At 35.9% G+C, this 24,457-nt stretch overlaps 1 protein-coding gene across 1 annotated transcript in view; it reads left to right on the top strand.

Moving 5' to 3' along the window:
- The window catches only part of DGKB (diacylglycerol kinase beta), a 331,298-nt gene that overhangs the window by 295,876 nt on the left and 10,965 nt on the right, over positions 1-24,457 (top strand). The window contains exon 24 of the mRNA XM_009281041.1: positions 23,240-23,360. Coding sequence (XP_009279316.1) covers positions 23,240-23,360 — 121 coding nt within the window. The remainder of the gene's footprint in view (positions 1-23,239; positions 23,361-24,457) is intronic.

Below are 24,457 nucleotides of genomic sequence, written 5' to 3'. Positions count from 1 at the left end.
GAAAATTATTTTCAGTGATCTAGAAAGGGAAAATCCAGTGATTTCCCCCCGTCCCCCCCAGGTAGAAGTAACAGTACTCTCTACTGCTATTGCAAATGACTGTTGCAGTACATTTCTAAACTGTGAGTTTAGTTTTGGCTGATATGGCTCATACTGAGTTTTAATGGCTGGTTCTTTGCTAAAATCTTTGCTTGTCCTTGCTGCTGCATGGTTTCAGTGTCATGTTAGAAGGAATCTAAAATTATAAACCGTCCCCCCCAGGTAGAAGTAACAGTACTCTCTACTGCTATTGCAAATGACTGTTGCAGTACATTTCTAAACTGTGAGTTTAGTTTTGGCTGATATGGCTCATACTGAGTTTTAATGGCTGGTTCTTTGCTAAAATCTTTGCTTGTCCTTGCTGCTGCATGGTTTCAGTGTCATGTTAGAAGGAATCTAAAATTATAAATTGTTAAAAATAAAAAATACTATGTGAAGGTTCGTGATTTAATTCACCATGATTCAATTCATCTTGATTCAAATATTGAAGTTGGAAATCATCAATTTAAAGGCCAAATAGTTCTGAATGTTAGTCACGTGTGAAAAATGGGATAGAAAAATGTATATAAGTAGCTATTATTAAAATACAATATTTTTTAGATCAAATTGTGTTCTTTTACAATTAATAAGTCTTGTGGAAAAGATCTTCTTTGGGGGAGAGGGGAGTGAAAATTTCATTGCAAATTAATAATTATCAAATAGTCTATTCAAAACTTTATAGAAATTATAATACTGTACTGTGAAAACTAGAGAATTGAGGGAAATTATTTCAAAGATCAAGTTTCAATAAATTTGAAGACAAATAATTTTCATAATGTTTTCAGAAAGGTGTTAACTACCAAAAAGTACTGTTGTGTAGGAAAGTTATAAATACAAGCAGTGTGAATCCTGTGAAATAGAAAAACTACATAATCCAGAAATTTGGGGGTTACCATCACTTGTGGTTATCAGTATCTAAGCCCTTTTAGCCTTGCGTATGTTATTCCTTGTGAGACATTATTACACTATCTTATGAAATTATTGTAGATGGAATATAATGTAGCGTACAATAATATTACTGGTACTTTATTCCTGCTGAGTCTATGGACTGTGGGTCTGTTCAGCAAAGTGCTGTACTCTGTGTGGGGAAAGTCTTAGAGAGCATCAGAGAACACTCTCGTCATTATCAGTGTGCTCTGCTGTAGCCATCACTGCTATTCCTGTATCTTCTTTTGTTGCAGCACTAAGCAGCAGGTTCTTTTCCCATTTCTAAAGATATAATCTACTCTGTCTGACTGGCAATGTATCTTTTACCATGAATATAACCTTCAGTTATATTACAGACCTTTAACACTTTATCACGCTTTAAGAAATGTTTGACTGGGGTCGGGGATTTATCTTTCAAAGTGGTAAAGATAACATCATGCCATACTTCATTCTCCTAGCCAGGTTAGTTATTTTAGATTTTCTTTTTTTTTTTTTTTCGTTACATGCATCTGATTTGTGCAGATATTTCAAAAGGTGATACAATAAAATGCATGTTTCAACTTTTTAGTTTGGGTAGAATAGAAAATAATAAAAATTACAGCCACTGTGGACCTAATGCAGAGTTCCTGACCAAAACGACACGGGACCCAACTGAAGTTTGGTTAGCCAAGCTAGCAAAGAGATAGCTGAGTTAAATCTGAGCCAGATTTGTCCTTTAATGCATACAAATCCTATAGTTAATGTAGCCAAAATTCTGGGAACCTGAGGTCCTTTAATCCCCCATGACATTTGCTAAATGACCCCTTGTAAGTTTGATTTTCCCTGGGGGAGAAGAGGTGGAGGGAAGCGCTCACATACGTATACACAATCTAATTCTACAATTGCAAATGCAAACTTACTTAAGCAAATCAGGAAGGGAGATCTGGCATGTTGATTATTTTAATTGAATTGTTTCCCGGATCAGTCAAGAGATCAGACCTTGTTTATTTATTTTTCTCAAATGCTTTTTTTTATGCAAGTGTAATAGGAGTATTTCTGCTTTTACTTCCTCTCTGCCCCTCTTTTACATTACTTTTCTTTGGGGAAAAATTTCTCCAATTCTTTCCCCTGCGAAACTACACTCTACTGCAAAAGCTTCCTTTGACCAGGTTTCCATCACTATAAAATGCCTGCTCTTTAAAAATACAGGTCTGTATACTGTAGTTTGGAACATGTTACTATGTGCCTTATTGATTCTATTTTTATTTATTTATTTTTGGTAGGCATTATGGGTATGGATTTACACGTGCTTTTTCTTCTGAACACATGATGCAGATCAATTTGAGGAGAGAAAAATTTGATACTGTATGTAACAGACTAGCATAGCATATACTGAGGTAGAACTTCTTTAGTCTTTATTGGGCTCAAAGCACAGTATTAGCAAACAGTACATATTATACAGGGGAGCTGCATAAAATATGTCATTTTTATGTTACTACTTTGAAATCCGATAAAAACTGATTTGCTGCCCACTGCCACGAGATACTGTTTTCCAGCATGATTCTCTGTGTCCCTCAGATCAGTATCAGTTATTGTTTTCATTCAGTATTTGCTGAAGGAGTGGTTTTGTTTCCACCATAAGGTGCAGTGTTCTTTCAGATCAGTACAGTATTCTACTGTCACTGTCTATTACACAATAATTCAGTGTTTTCATCACTCTACCAAGAGTTTATAATCCAGCTACAGAAATTCCCCAGGCCAAAACATGACATTCAGGGAGTTTCAAGGTCAAACAACATACTTTAAATCTCATCGTAGTGTTCAATTTGTGAAAGTATAATAAGCACATATCAAACTTTGATAGTTTGATTGTATTTAATTTAGGAACTGTTTCATTTTCATTATAAACTGACATTCAAGAAGTTAAAGTCATAATTCTTGGGCATGGGGCATTCAAATTAATTAGTATGTAGCATAATGCTTCACTATGGCTCATGGCATTTGGTAAGATCTGCAGGAGGAAGTCATCCAGTCAATTCTGTGAAATAACACTAATATTTTGATATTAAAATTTAATAGATAGATAGATAGATGTGTGTAGCTGAATCCATGCTTCCTGTTTTCAGGAATACTTTTTCTTGCTTTCCTCCTAAGCCCATGACAATTATCTTTGTGGTTACACATTGACGGTCCCCCAACATGCTGTGGAAACTGGTAGGTGCTCTTCTGTATGGTTTAAACCCCGAGGGTATCACCTAGTACCAGGAGCTAATCAGTAAGTACTGCTGCTGTGGCTATAATTCTCTTTCCTAATAAAAGGCTACCTTGATCCACCAGTGCCCACCTTGTAATGTGGCTGGAAGGATCAGATCCTAAGTGGAAGGGACTGTTTGACACTTGCTACTTCCCTGTGCAGCCAATGAAGAGAGAGACCGACCTAACTTGGTCATCTTCTTGAGATTTAATTGAAGTAGATCTCTCTCTGTTGATGAGACAGGGAACTTAGGTGTGTGTTTGTAGAAGGATTGGATATGCTCAGCTCCTCAGCTCCTTCTTCCTCCAGCGCCCCTGAACAAGGTGCTAGAATTTAGATGCAGTGGATCACAATCTGTTGTAATAGTGAATAAACCAGTTAAGTTTAAACAAAAACAAAATATACTGCATTTTAAAAGAAGATACTGTGACATTAAAAGAATCTGTGTGCCAGGATCCAGTAAGCAGTGTTAGTAAGAGGTGACAGGACATGGAAGACGGCATAGAATGAATGATACAATAATAAAGGCACAGCAGATGGCAGTTCTGGTACTAGGAGTACCAGCGTGGTTCTCCGTAAGCTAAGAGAATGAAGGAATTAATATGAAATAAGAAAAAAAGGAAAAGACCAGTAAGTATATGTTATTAATTTTGCTAACAGAATATACTAGGCCAGAAAATACTGGCACTTTCCAGAGGAAGCGAAAGACAGTGATGTAAGAAATCTGACATAAATAGTAGACTATAAAAAAAGGTAGTGCATGCTTTACAATAGGAAATGGTCATTGTTATTAAGGGTTTGGGTTGGGAGAAGTTGGTTGGTCATTCTGAATCTTCTTACCCTGTTTTTTTGTTGTGTAAATTATGGCTAAAGTTGTATGTCTGGTACTTAAGAAACTATCAGTACTATTTCCAGATTATTTCCCTTGAGTGTAATTTGTGGGCATGGAAGGAGAAGGAAGTGGATAGTGAGTGCTCCAAATTCCCTCATTTGTTGGCAAGCGTGGCTGTACCTGCTAAACAAGAATACTCACTTTTCTCTGTTAGATGACATATCCATGCATCTGCATTGATTTAGCATGTTTTGGTACTAACCAAGAAGAAGAAGCAGGGAACTTGCAGGTTTTTGGAAATATTCATCAAGGTTTTTGAGGGGTTTGCAGGGATTTTTTTCTTCTTCTCCTTCCTCACCCTGCGTTCAGGTTTGTTTTCTTTTTCAGTACGAAAACATGGAAGAACAGTGAGTTAACATTTAATGAGGATCATTTGAAATGAGTGATAAGGAAGTAAAAGAATACCTAGAAAATCTAAATATATACATAGATCAGCAGGGCCAGATGATGTTCAGTCAAGGGTTCTTAAAGAACTGTCAGAATAAATTGTGGATCCACTCGCCATAATTCTGACAAGTCATTAAGAACAGGTGATGTACCAGGGGTCTGAAGAAGAGCAAATGGTTTGCCAATTAGTTGTAAACTGGCAGATTGGACCACCTGGTCTAGCTGTATCTGAAATGTATTTCCCTTAAAGTTTTCCTCCCAGATCTTTATTCCTAGGCTACTGGGTTCACAGTTTGTAACAAAGAGAAATAACTGAAGACTTTTAAATAACGCAGAAAAGGAAAGAGTGCACAAACAAAAACAAGCCCCACAAACCTGATTGGGTCTTTAAAACCTGGTTGTATAGTTGCTACTTGTGAAGCTCGCTCTCTTCAGGTATTTTTCTTTTTCATTATCAAAGGATCTTTTTATACCTTTTCTAACTTATTTCTGAGCCTTAGCTGTGCTTTCAGCACAGAATCAAGTTGGAGAGATTTAAAAATATAAACGGTCAAAAAGATACTAATATCAACAATAGGTTTTGGCCATCACCTAAAAGTAAATGCTAAATAAAATGCCTTCAGTTTTCAAATAAGAGGGCAATAAGCATGGGAAGTATTATTATTACTGTTCATTTTCAAACACAATATTTAATCTATTTCTACAAGCAAGCGTAACACTCATAATTTCAGGTCTTAAGTTGGAGTGTCTTACACCAAATGTGAATTTAGATTGTAACAGTCACAGTTTGGTTAAAACTGAGGACGACAGTTAGATAAGGAAATATTATGAAATATTTAATATTAAAATTTGATAAATATTACAGTTGTGTCTGTCTAAATAATAATTCTTGGGGTTTTTTCAATGATTAAAAGACTGTTTTACATACTTCTAAATGATATATTTAATTTGGTATGGACAATAATTGTGTTGGGATGAAAATAAAATGTATCAAGCCAAACATAATCTAGATTTATCACCTTTTGTTGCATGGTATGAAAATAAAAATTCAGTGTTGGTCCAACATGCTTCTATATCCATTCAAGTATATACTTTAAAATGGCCAGATAGAGGTTTCTGTTTATCTGTGAAAACCAAAAATATCATGCCAAACAGCTAACTGGACTTTAATTTTTTATCATCATCCATACAAGAAACTATATGGAGGAGTATATAAATATTAGTTTATATAAGTGCTAATGGAAGATAGGAGGATTTTTTTTTTTAAATTACAAATGTTGTCATCTACATGCTTTGTGTATGGCAAAGAGCCATAAAAAAAAAAAGAGCCTGGATGTCTGAGCAGCTGATGTTTGTAGCAAGAGGAAGAGCAAGGACAGGCTTCATTCTGCAACCAGTATTCACATTGAGTAACATCTGTTCATGTGAATAGTCCTATTGAGCTGCAGGCACCCTCACAAGCCCAGAGAAAAGCCATGCTACTGTATAGAAGTGGCTTTATGATGGTCAGCCTAGAAAGACATCATTGGCATTGTCCAAATGAGCAGGGACTAGTCAGCTTGAAAAAGATGTGAAGCCTGGGTGCCCAATTAATAACTGAATTTCAAGGTTTTCCTTCATACTATGAATTTCCTTCATAACTGCCCTCATTCACTCATTCATGCCTATTAAAATCCCCATGGATGGAAAAAATAGTTGTGAAAAATAAGCTGGCATTTGCAAGAAGGCTGAGTGAGTGAGCTGAAGTGAGGAACACTTCACAAGCCAGCCAAGGAAAATACAAAGTAAATCATCAGTCTGCACTGGGGTGGAATTTCTGCTGAACTGGGGAGGGAGCACTGTTCAGTGATACTGCCTAGTGCGTGTATGCATGTATGTTCTCTTTGACAAACCTCCCTTGGGAGTCAGCAGTGCAATACAAAGTGTGCAGTTTACATCTTAATCTCTTGGATTAATAGTGGCAATTATTATTTTTCTTAATTGTCTCCTCTTGCTTATTATTTATGTATATTCCAGTACCTCCTAAGGAGCCTAATCAGATAGCGGAGTTACAGGGAACAGAGTACTGCACAAACAAAAAAAGCAATCCATGCCCTGGAGAGCTCGCAGTCTGCTCAGTGCTTCGTTGATGATCACAGCTGATCATTGGTTTCATGTGTGAAACCAGAGCTATTGGAAAATTTTGTGGGAATGTATATAAATTTAAGGTTTCCCCATTCCCATGAGATCCAGAAGAAACCAAACCTATAGCAACTCTCAACAGTTCTATTAATTCAATAGGTACAATTGGACCAGGGCTGTAAATGGGATATGGTGGCTTTCCTGAAGTTACATAGCAGTTATATGGAATTCAAAACCCCTGACTTTTCTCTCTGTGTCTTTGTCACTCTGCAATTAATATTTAGATAAAAATAAAATGAAAGTCTTTAAGTGATAATTTCTACACAACTCATCTGATATTACATCCATTTAGGAAGTTAAGATACCAAACACATGGTGGTTATTTTATTCCCACAGAATTGGCAGGCTTTGGAGCAGATCCCAAATAAAGATCTATACTTCATATTATTAGCAGTAGTCATGATTCCTATGATACAACCTCAAAATATGGTCTTATTTCGTGAAACGGGGAAAACAATAGGCAGTCTTTGTCTTAGCCTTTACAGCTGAAGTGTTGCAGCAAGAAAAATCTGTGTGATGGGGGCTAAGCAAAAAAGTAATTTCAGTTTGATAAAGCTTTAATTAAATTTTTAACCAACAGCTTTTGCCAATTAAAAGATTAAAAATGTAATTGAAAAGAAATGACAAGTAGTAGGATTAGATAAACATAAAATTTATATAAAATGTTTATTGTATATGCATGTGGAAAATTCTGTAAATTTACTTTATGAAGTGTTTTATGTACACTGACCATAAAAAGTAAGTTAAAAGAACAATCTTAAGGCTACAGTTAGAACTCAAAACACAGCAAATGCCAGTATTCAGACAGTCTAACCTTAATTCAGTCCTCTTGTGAAGACCACAGTTTTCTGGACTCGTATAGTGTTGTACATTGTATTTTCCATGGTAAGTGCCATGAACTTCAGTGTGTATACTGTGCTTTGATGATATAAAGAACTGTTTAAGCACTGGGAATTAGCATTGGCAATGTCATATTCCAGGATATTTTGGAAGAAAACATATGATGGAAAAAAATATCTCAAGTCTTAGCAATTAACTCTGTTTTCCCTCACTGCTCTCCTTTTATCTTCCTCTTTGTTTTTGTTTTATTGTTTTTCATGCTATAACCAAAATAGCATTGATTAATTTTATTTTACTCTGAGAGGATACTTTTCCATTTATTCAACAGATTTAGGACTGGGTCCAGTTCTCATTATATCTGAATACGAGTTGAGTCAAACTTTTGTTGAACTTTCTCTATGCTTGCTATTGAGAGAACACTTGTTCTTAGAGTTTGGTTTTGTTTGACTGTTCCTTGCATAAATCAGGATGAGGAATCTTAGTTGGGTTTTACAGATATTAACTGTATAGGGATGTTTCTGCTCTTGCTTGTTTATTATTTTGTGTATCTGTTGAATTTAACAATATGTTTCTATTTTAATTAAAATAAAATACCTGGAATATTCAATTGGTATTAGGTTTTGCAACAGCTTGGGGGTTTGTTTCTGTTTTTTTACAAATTCAAAAATAAATAAAATCAAAATAACACAAACCCCTGAATTTTAAGCTCAGATTGACTTGGCAGTTCCCTTTATATTAATTGTATACGAAACAGTTTCTTACAAGTAGTCAAAACACTAATGTTTTTACTTGCACTTTTTAAAGCCTTTTTAACTGAACATTGCCAGAAAGTGTAAGAAGCTGATAACTGCCATACACTGTTACAGATGTTTCAGCTTCTGCAGTAAGAACTCAAATAAGATTTTCAATAACATTGATATTTTTAGCATTTTGTAACTCTAGTGACCATTATCAAGTAAAGGCCGTGAGAAATGAGATATTTTAAAAGTAGCAAATGGCAGCTTTTACAGTTATTAAATAAAGCTTTGATTCATGTGGGTTGATGGCACAATTACAGCATGTTCAACCCAACTCTTGAAATATGATTAACATAAGCTGATATTGTAGTTAAATATTTAGGTGATGCACAAGACTTTTTTTTTCATTGATTCCTGATATTGTTGTCATTTTCTGGAAATATCACAAGCTGTATCACACGTACCTATAAACCTGGATGAACTCCCTTTTCCTTTAATTTCTCCTATTCATATAGGGGAGGATTAAAATTGTGCTAAATTTTTCATAAGCCTAATATCAATAAATGAATATTTAATGAAAGACAAAAACAGGCATACAGAATAAACTGGTTTCAAAGTCTATGAACAGGTTTTCATTTAGTGCATGGCACACTTACCTAGGACTCATGACTCAAAGAAATTAGATATATTATAGACGGATGAAAAGAGGACTCTGAGTATTCATGCTTTATAAGGAAGTCTTTTTTTCCATATAATCCATCAGTTGCGAGATCTTCTTTCACAACCCCTAAAGCATTGTTCCTTTTCATTTTAGTCAGCCAAAGCAGCTGGGTCTTTATAGCTGCAAAATGTTTGCTCACGACCAACTGCTGTTTTGTATACCGCTTTTCATCACTAGCAAATATTTTGTTTTTCACTATTACTCCACGCTTGTCATAACTTGTCAAGGAGCAACGTTGTAACATGTATCCAATTAATCAATGACGACTTTGTCGCTTCTGGCCTGATTCCTCCCGTGATGTATGCCTCGGGAGGTGTGCACACTGCAGAAGATCCCCCAGACTAGCAAATGAGACTGTGCGGACACAAAAGTCCATCCGTAGGACTCCAGCAATAGGATGTTCTCAGACCTTGACAGCTTTGCGGTAGTAGATTGGAAGTAATTGGCTGGCCAAAATTATTCTAAAGATGTTTTGAAGTGTGATTGAGATATCTCATGACAGGGACACCTGATCCGCTTTTGAAATGGCTCCTGAATAACCACAGCCATTTGGCCTATTATAAGATAACCACGTCAGCCGTATGGTTTGTAATCTGTTGCCGCAGATCTGTCAGGACCCTTAGGCTGTGATCTCTTCCTACAGGGCAGTGATTCTGATGAGTCTGTGGCACTACCCTTGTCTAACAGTAGTAGCAATAATAATAATAATGCATACAATAAATACAAATGAAACATATGGGCATATGCATCTGATACTGTATGACTGTGGAAGCTCATCAGGCTCATGACTGCCTAGCACTAGATGCAAGACTGCCTGGGAATCCCAGGTCCTGTAGGCACACAAAAAGTCATAGCTCAGCAATACAGCCCAGAAATGGAATGAAATAAGTTTTGCTAATGTATAATAATACTTATTTATGAAATAGATTTTAAAGCAAACATCCAATTATTTCATTTATGTAGAATTGCAACATGCTTTTGCCAGATGGTGTTTCATATCAGGTCAAAAAATAATGAAGGAATTTGGCATTAGAACTGAAGTAACAAGAAAAGATGAGTAACTAGGGATTGCAAATTTGTTATAGCTTTTTTTTTGCTAAAATCAGGCTTTTGTAATGTTTTTTGAGTCTCTTCCCTGTGGATTTATTTGTATTTATTGCATTTTTGTCGCACCTTGTTAGAAGTTAGCAAAGATAATTTACAATGTGGTGAAACAAACTCCCAATTCCCAGAGAAGTGTAGACTTAAAATAATTTGTCCTTTCCTTTTTTAAATTATTCATTAGACATATTCAAGAGGTTTAATCAGTGGCTGGGGATGGAAGGAGGTGATTTGAAATTGCCAAGAGAAAGAAATAGTTTTCCACAAACATTTCTGAAGAAATTCCTTCAAAGCTCAATATGTCCAGTTGTACTATTGATGACATTTTTTTCCTGTCTTGAATAGAAATGTAGGTCTTGTTAAAAGTGCTGGACAAATAAAACATGGAGAGCTGTGGTTCAGACACGTTAACAGTGCACCAACGTGAGTAGATTTTGTTATGCCAGAATACAAGCACTATTCTTATATTTCCATATTTCTGGTTTGGTTTTTTGTTGTTGTTGTTTGTTGGTTTTGTTTTTTTTTTCCTTCTCTTCCCAGTCCTTTCTTGGGAACAGCTGCAGCTTTCGTTGATGCATGGTAATGGTGATCAGGCCATTGACTTCCACCTGAACTAACATGATCACTGGTAGTTTTTGTAAGTTTTCAGCTTTATACAACAATTGATTCCTAAAATCTTTGCCTAATTAAGAAATATAAGATTGAGCCTGAGCCACTTAATACAGTAGATCATGGTCTCAATGGATTCTGCCGGAATTTCACATATTTCAAAGATTATTAGGATTGGACTTCAATGAGTACATAACGAGTGACTGGTTTTAGCAATCATTTCAGCCAGCTGTCTTGTTCTTTCAAGTATTTTAAGTCTTCTGCCAAATATCATCAATATTTCTATAAATCAGGTATGTCACTTGAGCTTGAACTGAAAATTTTCATTTTATTTTGAAGGTTGATTTTTAAAAAGTGACTTTACATGAAAATCTAGAATTTCTCAGAAGAGGGGACATTCTCAGAGAAATGTGAAGTTTTAGTCCACCTTTAGTATCTTAGAGAAGAAAAGTTTTCTCTACAGGCATTTTGATCAGCTTTACATAGATCAAAGGTACGATTCTTCCTTTTAATGTTTCTTTCTTTCCCAGGGAAAAATGCTCATTTTCTTTAACCATACATTTAGAAAATACTAGTAACTCTGGCCTTATGCTTCTATGGAAAGCAAGACCAAATAAAAAAAAAAATGAGGCTAAGATCCAGGAATGGAAGGATTACAACCTGTCTTTCGCTATGCTAGAATCTAAAGCCAGATGTATAATACAAATATTCTAGTGGAACATGGAGGGAAGAGCAGAGATAATCCAATATATACAGATGCTAGCAGTCAAAATTACTCAAGCTGTACTGAAATTTCCTTTGCACCTGGCACTGGAGGTGTTAGCCATGCCAGTTCAGTCCCCCAACACAGATGTTCTTGTTGTACCACTACTTATGTGTAACATTTAGGTTTCTGTTTAACTCGGCATAGCACACATAAATACTGTAATCCAAAGGCCACCCATTTATTAGTGCACCTGCATCTTCTACTTTCTTTAATTCCCATAGTATATTGCAGTCCCCTTGTGCTGCTGATCCTAGTGCAAAGTAGTGTTATGGAAAAGAAAATTCAGCTACTATTACCATGCATGAACTACAACGATGAAAAATATTTTTCAAAATCAATCACACATTATATTATACAAGTAAGGCTGAATTTTCAGACGCCTCAAATATGTAAATGCAAACCTGTTTGTTGTACACAACCTTATTTATATTGCTTTATAATTAGCATTCTGAAATCATGTACTATAAAGTAGTTGCCATAGAGATAGGCCTGAATAAACAGAGCACTTAACAGTCATGCTTGAAACATGCATGGAGTCCATTTGATATCACTGAATACCCATGCTTAAATGACTTGTTAGGCAGACACCAAAATTAAGGTCCTTTAAAAGTTTGTCTCATAGCCATTTGTTTAAAGTAACCTGGAAGGTGAAAATTCCAAAATATTAATGAACAATCTTCTGTCCTTCCAGATTAATTTCCATATGTAACCAAAAAGCAACCCTCCCACCCTCACTTTCCAGTGTGTCATTGATTAGTAAAATGAAAACAAACCCAGAATGATTGCTCCAAACTCGAATTCAATTTGAGGTTTGCTCCGTCTGTTTTGGACTGGAGGCAGGACTTGTCAGCCTGAAAGGTGTCTTTTCCCTCTGTATCAGTTGGCATGATGAAGGATATTAACTCTCCCTACAAGTATTGGCAAACAATATATGGCATATATTGTGCAAATAGCACATACAATAGAACTAACAACATAAACAACACAACAGCATGTCCCATCATGGCCCATCTAGAATCCCACGCACTAAATTAACCCCAGGACCTTCTCAAGTTCATGTGTCTGAACTGAAAAAGAGTAATCCTATATATGTACTATTTCAGTTTTGGCCCCAATGCCTAGAAAAGGAATTTAAACAAAGATACATAAATGAAGATGAATTAGTGAAGTTGGAAAGTAAAAAACCTTTCCTGAAGTGCCACCCTATCACAATGCCAGTAAATAACCAGGAGGCTTGTCCACCCTCTGGAACTGTCTGAACATAGCTGGTCAGGAATTATGGCAGAACTTCTTTCAGGAAGAAAGATCACTCACACACACTCCAGATGTGATGAGTACTATTCAGAGTAGGATTGCCATATTCGGGTTTAGCATAGTCCAGTCTGAAAACAACTAAAATGCACATGTATTCATACAAGTCTGATCTCTTTATCTGTTTCTTATGCCCTTTGTCTTGCTCTCCATCATTCAGAATAAAAATGAGAGTGAAAAATGAGAATGAAAATAAGATGAGAATCATTCCCTTAGTTTTCTGTCTCCTATTTTGCATTAAACTCCATGAGGATATATTTTTTTTACCATGTCAAATCTCTCTAAAGATAAATTCAGTAAGGCTCCACATTTCAGTATAGATTTTCAGCTCAGGATCTCAGGATGAGTTAGCTCTGGGCAAGGACTTTGCTTCTGTATTTCTTCGATACCTGAAACATCGTGAGTGGTATTTTAGCTGAACAGTGTGCGTTCAGATAATTTTTTAGTAAAAGATTGTGGCTTTCAACTTGTGGCAGCACATCATAACCAAATAAATTCTAGCTAGATCCAGTTTTGTTTGTAAGTTGTCTTTTCTTGTTTGGAATGAAATAAAGTTTGTTTTTTCTGTTTGATACTGTTCAGGACCAGAGCACTAAAAATAACTTGAGTTATTACTCACTACTGTGATACTTGTAGCTGACTCTGGTCTTTTTGTCCTTGAGAATAAATTTGGAACTGTTCTGTAGTTGTCTTGATCATGGTTATGGAAATACCTTTTCTGATGTGTCTTGTAAATAACTGTTGAGAAAAGCTATTGAAAAGTGGTTTGATGTCAGTCAATACTTAAAATATTGAAAGGTATAATAAGAAATTTATTTTTGCTTTCTTTGTGATCCTTTGAAATGTCTTTCCATGTAAAGCACATCAAAGCAGACATTTCTTTTTCTTGCAGCACTATTAGAGGTAACTTTCCCCTTTGGTTTCTCCAGTAACAAATGTTTCTGCATATCCCAGAACTATCTTCTTGTAAACCACTAATAGCACAAAAAATACTGAATTTTTAACAATGCGTGTAGTTCAGATAGGAAGAAAAATATCTGCAATTGCTTGTTTGTAACTAGGTTAGATAGCAGAGACCAAAACCCACAATGGCAAATTATGAGAACAGAACAAATTCAAGGAAAGTAAGCATTGGGAAAATCTGCTCGCATACTTGGAGCTTAGTCCTGGAGGTAGCAAGTACACTTGTGTCCCATCAAACAATGAGTAAGTAGAGGATGTATCACTTCTGCAGGCCTTAGCCTCCACAAAGGAGCCAACACACGTGGTAATGTTGGGGTGGTAGATTTAGCAGAAAGTTAGCTTTAGACACACTGCTAAGTTGACCAAGCACGCTAGCTTGTCTCCCAAGATTCCTCTTGGTGATAACAGAGAGAAAAACATGCTACTCCAGAAAACCAGACTTCTTAGACTCTTCCTCTGAATCACTGCCTGGAGAAAACTCTGAGCTTTCTTCAGCTCTCCATATATAAGTTCCTAACACCATTAGAGTTCCTCTCAAGATACCATCCTTTCATCTGCTTCTTCTGTTGCTCCTGTGTCAGGCTTGTTAGTCCTTTGTGAATGTCCTGGAAATCCTAGGCCACCTCGGACAACACCAAACACATTTAGTTTAGTGGGGAACTAAATCAAAGCTTCCTTACCCTCACTGGCTGCAGGAAGTGTAGGAAGATTGTCTGATTTACTTAGATGATACAAATACCTGCCCCAGAGTTCACTGGATTTGACTTCATTCAATTGCCTGATGCTCCTTCTGTACAAAGAGAAGGTGTGAACGTTTGTAATTGAAACTGGAATCCAAAGTGTGATTGTAGCATTTATTTAATTAAATTAACCCAGGTACTGAGAGAGTGAGGGCACAGAAACTTAGGAGGCCAACCAGCTTGGAGACTCAGCAAGCTCATATAGACTATATTGATGTCATCACTGCTGTGTTTTCTTTCCTGTTAGTACCTATCCAAATAACGACCTTGGATATCTCTGCCATGCTGAAGACTCCTCCCCCAGCTGCAGTAGAAATACATAACCTCGAATACTTTAATGCAGGCATTCTAGACCATCAGAAATGGCTAAAAGTGATCTATGATACATCTCGTTGATTTTCAGAATACTTTCCTGGGGTTAGGCTCTTGGTTAATAACTAAAAATTGCTGCTGTTCAAACCAGTATCTGTTCTGCCTACTGTGGTCTCCAAACACCATGGAATACTAGCATGGTAGAGGAAGCAAATGGAATTGGTCCTCGTGAAGAGAAAGAGAAATGAAGATCATCTTTGGGAGGTTTCTGAGCTCCTGGACCAAAATCACTACCACTTTAATCAAAAAGAGTTTTAATACTCATGTAAATGGAATGAAGATTTCTTTCTGGCGGATAACTAAAAACCTTTTTGGTGGATAAATATAGCGATAATGCCATTATTAGAGTTTGCTACCCTGCAGAAAGGGAACATTTATCCCCTGTTAGTGCTAGTCCTCTTAGAAATGTACAAATCAAAGCTGGTTTTAATTGATCAGATTTCTACATTTCCATCAATATTACTGTATTTTTCTTTTCTAGGCTGTGGCATTTTTATAGGCTAATCAAATATCCAATATTACTAGGAGCCATTTAAAGTGAATGCCAGAACTACTAAGGAGTAATTTGAGAATTAGATCTATTTCTGTTAGTTGAAATGATCTTGACTTGTTCATATTGTATTGTACCTGATGCTCAGTAATATGATAGTACCAATACAAATAGAAAGATATCCGGTTTGAAGTTCTTAAATATCTGTTAAAAGTGGTGAGCAGTCCAAGCACATTAAAATTCCATTTTCCCCCATACAAGTGTTTGCTGCAGATGACCCCCACTGATCTTAAATATATTTCTGTATCTGTAACTGAATAGAGGTTTTCCGTACAGCATGTTCTAATGGTACTCTGGCCTTTAGCCAACAAGGCACTGAATAAGGCTATTTTTAAAATACAGAAACTGGGAACAGCTGCAGCAATCAAATTTGATAAAAACAGAGAGGAACTTTGCTTTTTTTTTTTACGGTTTGTCCAAGTTTAGACTCCTTTCATAGAACGGCTTTTGTTCTGTTGGATGAAGGGGGTATAAGAGTAACACAGTGAAATCCTTTTGAACAAATAACTTTTAAAAGAATACAGATTAAAATAATAGGGGGCTTTTTGGTGCAGCAGCATGTTCAATGCAATTGTACCTCAAACTATTAAAAGAATAAATCTATAAAAAAAAATACATTTTGTCTGCCAAGCTTTACCATAAAAGACTGATCCATAATGATCTCTCAAACTGGAAGATGAAACCTCTTGTTTCAAATGTTGAACATCTGAACATTGGTATTTGGGAGTAGTTTTTGGGTGGAAGTGATTTAATTTGAATGCTCTGGGGTGGGTTGTGGGGGTAACACAGTGAAATCCTTTTGAACAAATAACTTTTAAAAGAATACAGATTAAAATAATAGGGGGCTTTTTGGTGCAGCAGCATGTTCAATGCAATTGTACCTCAAACTATTAAAAGAATAAATCTATAAAAAAAAATACATTTTGTCTGCCAAGCTTTACAATAAAAGACTGATCCATAATGATCTCTCAAACTGGAAGATGAAACCTCTTTTTCAAATGTTGAACATCTGAACATTGGTATTTGGGAGTAGTTTTTGGGTGGAAGTGATTTAATTTGAATGCTCTGGGGTGGGTTGTGGGGGTTTTTTTTATTTTTCTTCTTTTACTATTAATCAAAAACGTTTCTATTAAGAACTCTCCTCTCCTTCCCCCTGGTAAGCTGGAAAAAAAAAGTTCACTTAAGGAAAAGTTTTACAAAGGCCTTCTGTGCACTTTAAAAAGTTTCATAAAATAGTTAATTATAAGGACTGATTCTTCCTTGTTTGCCCTCCTATTTTTTTGGGAAACTTGTCATTCAATGAGAAATGAGAGTCAGGAGATTATTATATACACACAAAAAATCCATTACACAGTAGTAGGCTGAGCTGTATCTGTTAAATGATTCCATCTAAGGATGAAGTCTCTGTGCTAGACTGATGCAAGACCCAAGATGCTGGGTGAAATCTGGGCCCTACTGAAGTCAGTAAGAGTTTTGCCACTGAATTCAGCAGAGACAGGATTTTATTGATTGCATTCATTTTAAGTGTCAAAAATAGCATCCTTGCATTCTTACCCCATTAAAGCTATTTAGTGCATCATCAATTCAGATGGTAGAGCAAAAATGTACTGAATTTCTCACATATGCATAAATATGGGTATGTATCACGTGTGTGTATGTCCACATAGGTATAAAATGTGTGTGCCTTATTGTGTGTTTATATATATAAAATACCTGCTTAATTTATTATCACCGTATCTGAATTTCTAACCAGGGTGAAAAAGATATATCTTCCTTTCTTCACACTAAGAGGCAGGCTTAGCTTGTTTTGTTTTGTTTTAAAAACAGGAAAAAAATATGAAGTCAAGACTTGAGCTGAGAATCAGTACTGGCATGAAATAGATGTATGGAGCCACCTGAGATTTTTAATGTTCACGAGCAAACTCAATGATGCAAAATACTCAAAAGTGGGTCAAATACTATAGATGTAGGACTTGATATATATCCTCGAAGTCAATATTAAGAGGGAAAATAGACTTTTAAAGCAGAGGGTTAAAATTCAGGAGTTGCTGATTTATTTCCTGTCTGCCACAAACTTCACATGTGATCTTGGCCAGGTCAGTTCTGCAAACTCATGTGCTTAACTTTACGTGATAGAAATAATAATATGGCTCTTGTAGGTCTACACACAATATATCCAGCTGTGTATGAGAACAAACCTTTTGCATGACCTAAACTTGTCTGTGTATAATTTTCACTTTGTAAAATGGACATAATAGTATTATTTTTCCCCGATGCTTTGTCTGTTTTATTTGTCTATATTATAAATTCTTGGAGACAAGAGCTGTCTTTTGTTATATGTCTGTGAATCAGTAACAAAACAGAGCCTTGACATCATCTGGACCTCCAGGTACAACTCAGATATAAACAATTATAAACGTTGAGGCATATACCTCAGGTAGCTTCAGGTAGCTTCTCTAAAGCAAAGCATAACAAAAAACAGGATGTACAGATTGCTCTTGATTTACTGATGTCTTGTAGCCGGGAATCTAGAAAAAGCCGTTCATTTGAAATCGGGCGAATACTGTGACATTAAACACATTTTTAGCATTTTATACAACAGCAGTCCCTATCCCTGCATATGGAAGCGACCCCACATTCCTGCATAATGGGTAACTGTAGATTTAATACATGCCGTGTTCTAGGGAGATACTGAAGCATTCATGTGGTGCAGAGCATTGAGCTCAGGAGTTTTTCAAGGATCCTCTGGCATCATACCAGTTTTCAAATTCTTATCCAGTATTTTAACTGGAACCAAAAAATTTCCAGCGTGATGATTACTAGGGTTTGATTATATTTAGTAAGCCATGGAGCCCCTTCTCTTCGAAGACAAACTGCTGCCAGAGACAGATTTACCACTGACCAACAGTGTTTTTATGCAAATGTGCCTGAGTGAGTGCAGTAACCCCAAGTTATAATAGAGTCATTCAATCTCTTGCCAGGACAGCAATATTTATGTATTGCAAAGATAAATTGGATATCAAACCCAGTTCCATTACAGAGGGAAAGTTCTCTATGTAAATCAGTATTTCTAATCACACCATGCTTCTTCCCACCCCCTACCCCGTTTTGCTTTCCTTGCTTTATCTTCATAGATGAATTCCAAATGTGTTTTTCTCTTGTGTGTTCACTTTGCATATTGAAGCGTTCAGCTAATGCCAAGCTAATGGATAACGTAAATTCTTCACTGGGAAACTTTAAAGTCTACAAGTGTGTTTCTTCATGCCTTGGGGAAGTGCTATAAAGGGCTTATATTCACATACAGTGTTTTGTCTGCCACTTGTGCAAGTTTTTGTTTGGACTTCTCTTTCTCCTGCTGCCTGATGGGAAGGAATGGACAGTCCTCTCCCTAGCGACTTTATCTCCTCATCAGGAATGAGTGCAAGGGGTCAGATGCCCCTCTGCATGCTAGTCACCATCTGCTGACAGCAGCGCTCCCCTGGGAGAGCTGGCTTTGTTTACTGACCGGGCTAATGTGAGGAGACACGTGAAGTACTTTGGTTTGTGGAAGAGGGCAGGAGAGGCATGGTGCTGTGAAAACATTCCCACACACTCTAATGGCTCATTCACATAGAAAACAAGCCAGAGCCTTCAGCTCTTTCACAGAGCTCAAAGTAGAACAAACGGACTTAAGAACCCCAAAGCACCAGTCAAAAAACACTTTCCTAATGCACTGAGATGCTCTCCATGATAGCTTACCTATGAGACTTCAGCTCTCATTTAGGCAACTAAATGACCTGGTTAGATCGAAAAGCTGCTCAGTATCTGGTAGTTGCTGTTGTTAGCTGTTAGCTGCTAAATTCTTTTGGAAAATCTAACCTTCAGTTCCCTAAACCTAAACCTCCTAAAACTGGTTATAATAGGTGAAGCATGCTTTGGAGAATTTTATCGGTACAGTCGCCAATTAATTATTTTCTCTTTAGAATAAAATCTGTAGAACGCAGAAGAAATACAACATGCCTAAAAAGAGATACTTTTTTTGCTCTATAGTCGGTAGAGACACACACAGATGCACACACGACTGTGTAACTTGAGAATATAATTTGAGGATCTAAGAGAAGTGACTTGATGAATTAGGTCTCAGGCACAGTTGGGTTACATGTCATGGAAAAGTCCACATTATAAGCTGTTTTAAGTGTTGAGTGAACAGCAGCATTCATTATTCTGGTCTACAATTTATAAGATGTATAAGAAGACAACATGAACAGTGATACTAAGTCAACCCACAAGTTCGTGTAGCTCAGTATCTGACCTCTAACACCAACCTGTATTGCATGATTAGAAATAAAGTATGAGGGCAAACTTACAGTGATTCTTCCATTAAGATACCCCACCAAATATGTATCAATTTGTGATTTAGGAAATTTTGAAATCTAGTATGGTATCATGGTATAACAACATATTACATAAAAAGGATTTCCTGCTTGTTCTAGAAGTGCTATGAAACTCCTTAATTCTTGCATTTTGAGAAATACTGAATTACAGTACTGTCTTCACCTACTCCATGACACTCATTATTTTCTCTGCTTATATTATCTTTCCTCTATTCATCTCCTTACTTCCTGAAGAGTCCTAGTCTAATTTATTTTCATACAAAAGCTGTTCCACATTTGTTACTGTGTTTGTTGCTCTGTCATTTCCAGTTATTTTATATCTTCCTGTGCATTGCTGAGTGGGGCGGAACTACAAACTCCCATAATGTATGGATGTACCAATCATAACATTTGATGATATTTGATCACTATTGAGCACTGAGCTGATATTTTCATAGAAGTAGCCACAGTAACTCCATAATCCTAATTCCTGAATGACAGTATTAATTGTAGCCCAGCAAAATAAATATACATGTATATATGGACATATACACACAGACACACACCATATTTATTTTCAAATGTAATATATATGCATATAACAGTCTACATATATGTAGTTAGCTCTGTTTCCCCTCATGGGCATTAAGTTGCATGTATTGAATTTTCTGCCTTTGTATTGCCCCATTACTCAGTACTGTAAAATACCAAAACTTTTTTTATAATTGGCTTTTGTCTTTACTTCATTGAAACCTCAGTAACTCACTATCTACTTCTGTTTCCAGATTATTTAGGGGAATATGTTGAGCAGTATGGAGGCCAGCACAGATCTTTTTGAGAAATCAGTGATAACCTACTGCCAGAATGAAGAATGACTTCCCCTTTCCTAACTTTTAATTTAATGGAAGACCTGATCTCTTTGAATAGAGCTTAGTCTCTTTCAGAGTCTTTGGTGGGGACCTTTTAAGAACAAATGTAATCCATTCATTGCTGTCTTGACCCTTTATATTCAACCAGTGTACCTATGCCATGTAACATCTTTGAAGAATGGGACTAAAATATACACGCTCCTTTTTCCACTTTTGCTCACTCTGAGTTGTTATCAAAGTCAATACAGCTCAGGGATTTGTTGAAACGGATATGACTATGCAAAACCATCACATCGAATGTATTAGCAAGGGCAGGAGCGCGGACTAACCCTAAGTCGATAATTGCATGTTACATTTGCTTTAGTTTTTACTGCTTCTGAAGGAAGGTTATGTCTAATTTAAGATTGATTCTAAAAATATTCATATTTGGCCTAAAATAACCCCACTTTGGGAATGTGCCACTGCAAATGTGAAGTTTTTGAAAAGGCTTCACTTTTTTGGTAGATAAGAGTATTGTTCAGTTTCATCTCCCAATGTTTAATATACCACATTTTTTGAGATGTGTGGTATAGATCAAAGGGCAGGATTTGGCCCTTAGTTACCTGCTGTTACTGGCACTAATCTCACAGCTATTGAAAAATGATGCATCAAAATTATATCACTGCAAATGTCACTATTCTGAATCTTGCATATGTTGCCTGAGCTGTCAGTAATAAAAATCTGTTCTTAATTATTCTCCCGTTTAAAAAATAATAATTTTCTAATAACCCAGTGAATAGGAATTTGATATTTTCTTTGGCTGGAAACATTTTAACGATTTAGTACATCTATAAAATTCTGTGTGCTTTTATAATATAATAGCTTTTGCAAATGAGTAGGACTCTCCCATGTAAATCCCTATGGCTATCGAGAAAAGCAGAGTTTGTTTAAATCTGAGTTAAGTTTAGAAGTGAGTAACTTAAGGAAAACATTTTAACAGAAAAACAATTTAGCAGAAAGCCAGACATACAAAATTGGGTTTACGTGTGTTACAGGGATGCAAACTATAAAAATGTATAGTTAAAATTAATCATATTGTGTATTTTAATCTTTTGTCCATCTTATTGTTTTTCCTTAATAGGAAAGAATAGGGTTTATTTTTGCTTCATTAATATTATACGGAACTGATTTCACTGTGATGAGAAAATGAAAATAGCAAAGAATATTAAGAAATTATAAGAAGAAAAATTAAGGCTTTGGATAGTATCAGATTTTCTGGTTAGAAGCAGAATAATCCAGACCACAAATCCTATTTGCTTTTAACACTTTTTTTTTCCCCCTTATCACAGTACTTCTTTCAGTTAATTACCTTCATTCAAAGCCCAAAGAAGTGAACAGAAAAGACTCCCTTTGAAACTTTGGATTAGCCTCATAGATATGATAATTAGCATGAAATTCTACCTTCATTAGAGGTTGAAGGGTTTAAAATATACAAAGAGTAATGTGCTCTCCTTTCTTTGTTTTTTCAATGTGATGAGAGGCTCTTACATTTTAGCTCATTGCTGTGCTTCACCTAATAGCGTACCTTTTGGAAACTTGGATATTAACAGCCAATCTATAAAACACACATAATATACAGCTAAAAAAAAGTGTTTCTTTTTCTTGTCCATCTGCTCTTGGCAACATGTATTTAAACAGGAACATAGAAAACAGTTCATACAAGACGCCCTAGTTGATTCTGGATGATATTTCATTACCTTGCTTGGTTGCTTCTCAAACCAGACTGTTATATTACTGCTTAGGTTTCTGGTTGTATCTCTGTTTGTATCTGCAATTCTATACAGAATTTGTCCTTGCTCCTTGAAATCAAGCAAACTAATATTTATTTTACCAGAGACAGTATTTATTTAAATATTTTTGAAGTTTAATGCCAAAATGCTATGTAATCAAAAAGCAGTGTGAAACAAAAATGTGTAACTGGGTGCAAACAAGCACTACAAAGTTCAGGAAAACTAGATGAATAGTTGCTGATATAAGGACTTTTTTCTGCCCTTTTTGCATTGAATCTGTGCACTAATTGAGACAAAAAGACCCAATGTAAAAAATAATATGTGGTCTCACAATTAAAGACTATAATAATGCACGCACACAAAAGCTGAATTAGAGTTGCACATATCATCTGGAAAAGATTGTATAGAACAGAATCCGATCTGGATCTGGAGCACTGACTTTCCCTTTACCAGATTTTACATATCTGTTGAAACAATGGACAGCATAAATTTCTAAACGGCAATCATCTCATCCTATGAGTGTCAGGTAACCTAAATGAAGGAGTCTCTCCTATTTTCTTATATAATAAGATTATTTGTTCAGTGTGTATGTATTAAAATATACCATTGAGATTATTATTGTACTTTAGAATCATTTTGGTTGGGATATTTTAGAATGGTGTGACAACAGGCCCAGATGTGTCCAATCTTAAAGCTGCAATCACTTTGTAGGAATCATAGTTTTTGCCACTTCTGTTCTCCACATCTTTTATTATCAGCTGGTCTTTTGACAATTCTTGCTAGTCAGGATGACCACTGTCAAATGCTGTCTAGATAAAATGTGTTTTTTCAACTTTTGCAGATCTAAGTGACCAGCTTATGGAAGTGGTTGGTCTGGAAGGAGCCATGGAGATGGGGCAGATATACACAGGACTGAAAAGTGCTGGAAGACGGCTTGCTCAGTGCTCATCTGTTGTCATCAGGTATCAGCAGCTTTAATTTGCAACTGCACTGTTGTAATGAAACAGTAAAGTTTCATATATTATCAGTTCACTTTCTTTGGTAGTTTAATAGTCATAATTACTGTACTTATTGCTTGTGAAAGTATCATTTTTATATATGAAATATATCTATTCCATCCATATTCTACGCCCACACATCTTCCTTCCTATAAATGTGTCAAAAAACTAGAAAAAGGGTGTTTACATTCAGTCTTCACATGTTGTATTCAACTGTCATTTCATCCTATGAAGAAATATTGTCAAGCAGCTGGAGCAGAAGGAGTAAGGCATGAACATCTTGGGGTTTATTATTGACATATACTCCATGCAATTTTGAGCAAAAAGTCATTTACCATTACTTTGACATGTTTTAACCCATTTATAATGCATACCTTACCAGGCAATAGTAGCATGTAATTAGTATTTGGAAAGCACTTTTTTGATCTGTAGAAGTGAAAGTGCTCCATTTTTAATTTATTTGTTATTTACTGAACACTGACAAGTCACTATTAATAAATGTGTTGGTATGTGTAAGCTGCTAATGGTAGAGCATGCTAATTTAGTTGTGTTTTATCATTTACTATGCTAAAAGTGACCAGAACATTCACAATAGAGGAAACTTGGATTAGGACTCAAGGAGGAAATAATTATTCTAACTTTTGGATTAGATAAGGACTGGAAAAGAGAGAGATGGTCAACTCTTCCTCAGTGAAGAATTTTCCAAAATCTTAATAAAATCATAAGCTATACAATTATAAGCCCCAAAAGCCTCAAATGAGCATAAAACAGAAGAACAGCAATAAAAACTTTAAGAAAATAAGTAGGATTTGCCAAAGTGCCTGGCATATTTTTGAGATTCTCCTCAAGGACTGGGTGATGTTGACTTCAATAGTACTCTCTCATGTGAATGAGGAAGAGAAATAAGATCACAGAAGCATTCCAACCTTCTCTGGATACCAAGAGATAATTTTTATAATCCCACATCAGCAGGACCACAACTGCAAAATATTCAGAGCCCTTCCAAACCTATAAAGTGAGAGCTCATTGAACTTTCTTCCCTTCCCCCACTTATGGCCATA

This window comes from Aptenodytes forsteri, unplaced genomic scaffold (assembly GCF_000699145.1).
Source record: "Aptenodytes forsteri isolate BGI_AS27 unplaced genomic scaffold, ASM69914v1 Scaffold292, whole genome shotgun sequence".
NCBI classification, from domain to species: Eukaryota; Metazoa; Chordata; class Aves; order Sphenisciformes; family Spheniscidae; genus Aptenodytes; species Aptenodytes forsteri.
The sequence above is the reverse complement of the archived record's forward strand: the minus strand, read 5'-3'. Positions and strand labels throughout refer to the sequence as shown.